We start from the raw sequence: 2,173 nt of genomic DNA, 5'->3' as shown, positions 1-2,173 counted from the left end.
AACACTTTCCACAGCACATACGATTCGAAGTCGAAGACGTCCTTCTGCGCTATCCGGCGCGACGCGGCGCGAGCCATTAGATTGACTCGGCGAGTCCGTTGCACCCTGGGCTGTATGTGTTGTCGACTGAATCCCCGCACAACAGCAGCAGCAGCGAGCGCGCAACGTGAACGGCTGCAGGTGAGATCAATATCAGGGCAATCCGACAGAGGCCCGGCGCCGGCGGAAATCAAATGACGTCGACCAGTGTCTCTGGGTGCCTAGGCGAGCACGCGCGAAGAGTGCATCGTGCATCACCTCCTGTACAAAGTTCTTTGTACGAGGAGCAGCACGTGCATAGACTCATCCCTCCGGCCGTCGTACTTCTTCGTCTTCGTCTGCTCTCTCTCACTCCCACTTGCCCTCTAGCGCACTTCTTTCAATCTCGCCAGCATTCATAGCATGGTTTCTACTCGCTCGCAACGCAAGGCCCAGCTCGCCGCGGTATGTAGTATACTCAGCTATCATGCTTGCGACCTTATTCATGGACGTTACATGCCGCAGACTGTCTCCACAACGCCACTTGTGGTACGTCTTTCTCTTTCCCTCTCCGCTGTCGTGCTCATTCCTAGGCAGGAGCTGAAGATCTTCCAAGACCTCGAGAGCATCATCTCTTTCACGGAGGTTGCTACCGTACAACCCGAACACGGTGCCGCTATCCATGAGCTCGCGTTCTTTCTCAATATATCGTCGCTGCAGCGGGAGATACTCGAACGCACCCTCTCCATCTGTCTCTCACTCACGCCAAACGTGGAGATCCTTACTCTATGGATATATCCACCGATCTCTGTAGCGACTTTCGCTAGTATCCCTCTCCCTCGCCTCGAAGTCTTTCGATCCAGCCTGCCGCATCGGGCCCTGCTGCCGTTCGTTGCGACACGTCCCGCATTGCGTGCCTTGGATCTGGGGAGTTGCGGTCGTGCACGCACCTGTACACTCTCGACTCTCAGTCTCCAGCACATCAACGACCTCACTTGTCGCACTTCATGCGCCCCACGTCTCGTCCACCAGCATTTGGACAGGCTGCGCCTAGTCATGAATGACTTCGGCGGTAATCCGTTGACCTCCGCCGTCATCTCGTCGTTCCCCGTTGCGATGCACCACCTCCAAATCCTCACTGTCGAATTTACCGCGGCGGACCTCTCCATTTTGCGCGTCATTGCCATACATATCCCAGCGCTCAGGAACCTCAAAATGCTCGAGCGCTTCAAGGTACGTTCTGAATGATACTACCGTGAATTTGGTTGACCTTTGGTGTTTAGGCGAACAAGCACGCGCCTCGGGCTTGGGATGACCGAACTGGCTGGTCGTCAGCGTTGCGGAAGCTGTCCCAACTCGAGCAGTTGGTGATTCGCACTGACGGCGCGGTTGCTCATGCCGCTGGCGATCACATCGCCGAGCGCGAAGCCTTCCGCAAGTGGGTCGGCGGGGCCCGCCCTCATCCTACTTTGCGCTACATAGCTGTATGGCAGCGCTGTCGTGCCGATAACTATGGCGTGATCAGTGAATGGTCGCGCGAGGATGGTATCTGGACTGGGAAGTGGTCGGATGGCGTAAACGGTGTGGATGGTTCCTACGAAGTATTCGCCTAGATTTTCCCTCTCAGTTGTCTCAATGTACTCGCTTGTAACCTTTCGTGTTTCAATGTCAAGCTTGCACTTATTGTATGGATAACAGATTTTATATGGACTATATGGGACCTGCTCGAGGTCTTGAGGCCGTCCAGGGGTCTTGAGGATGGTGGGCGGGAACAGGAGGGCTGCGGCGTTGTCCAAGAGCGTAGCAGCGACGCACGGGCATCGTCGCCTAACACCGCTCCTCCACCTTCTCGCCCTTGGTCTCTTCCTGTAGTACCATGACTCAACGACAGAGACCAGAGACCCATTCAAGGGCCCTCACTTATGCTGCTGTGCCCTGACACGCGTCGCAACCGACGGGATTACGGGCCGTTCTCAGATGACGCGCGCGAGCACGGCACCACGCCAGACCGCACCACGTTGCTCCTCCTTTGTCTCGTCGGTGCCCTTGACTGCTACTCATTCGCGACCATGCCTGCCCTTCGCCCTACCATCATCGCTCTTCGCCCCCCATCGCCTCGCCTCTCGAAGACATCCCTCTGTCCTGGATGCAGGCC

General features: G+C 56.8%; 1 protein-coding gene across 1 annotated transcript; it reads left to right on the top strand.

Annotated features, from left to right (window-relative positions):
• Positions 1–441: 441 nt before the first annotated feature.
• On the top strand, positions 442–1,631 carry L226DRAFT_577105 (uncharacterized protein; the record flags this gene model as incomplete). Its single annotated transcript, XM_067685514.1, has 4 exons — positions 442–483; positions 544–567; positions 616–1,251; positions 1,302–1,631. 4 exons carry the CDS (start codon positions 442–444, stop codon positions 1,629–1,631), a joined length of 1,032 nt encoding a protein of 343 aa, XP_067528189.1.
• Between the last annotated feature and the right edge of the window lie 542 nt (positions 1,632–2,173).

This window comes from Lentinus tigrinus, assembly GCF_003813185.1.
Source record: "Lentinus tigrinus ALCF2SS1-7 unplaced genomic scaffold L226scaffold_168, whole genome shotgun sequence".
NCBI lineage: Eukaryota > Fungi > Basidiomycota > Agaricomycetes > Polyporales > Polyporaceae > Lentinus > Lentinus tigrinus.
This window is presented reverse-complemented; position numbering and strand designations above follow the sequence as displayed.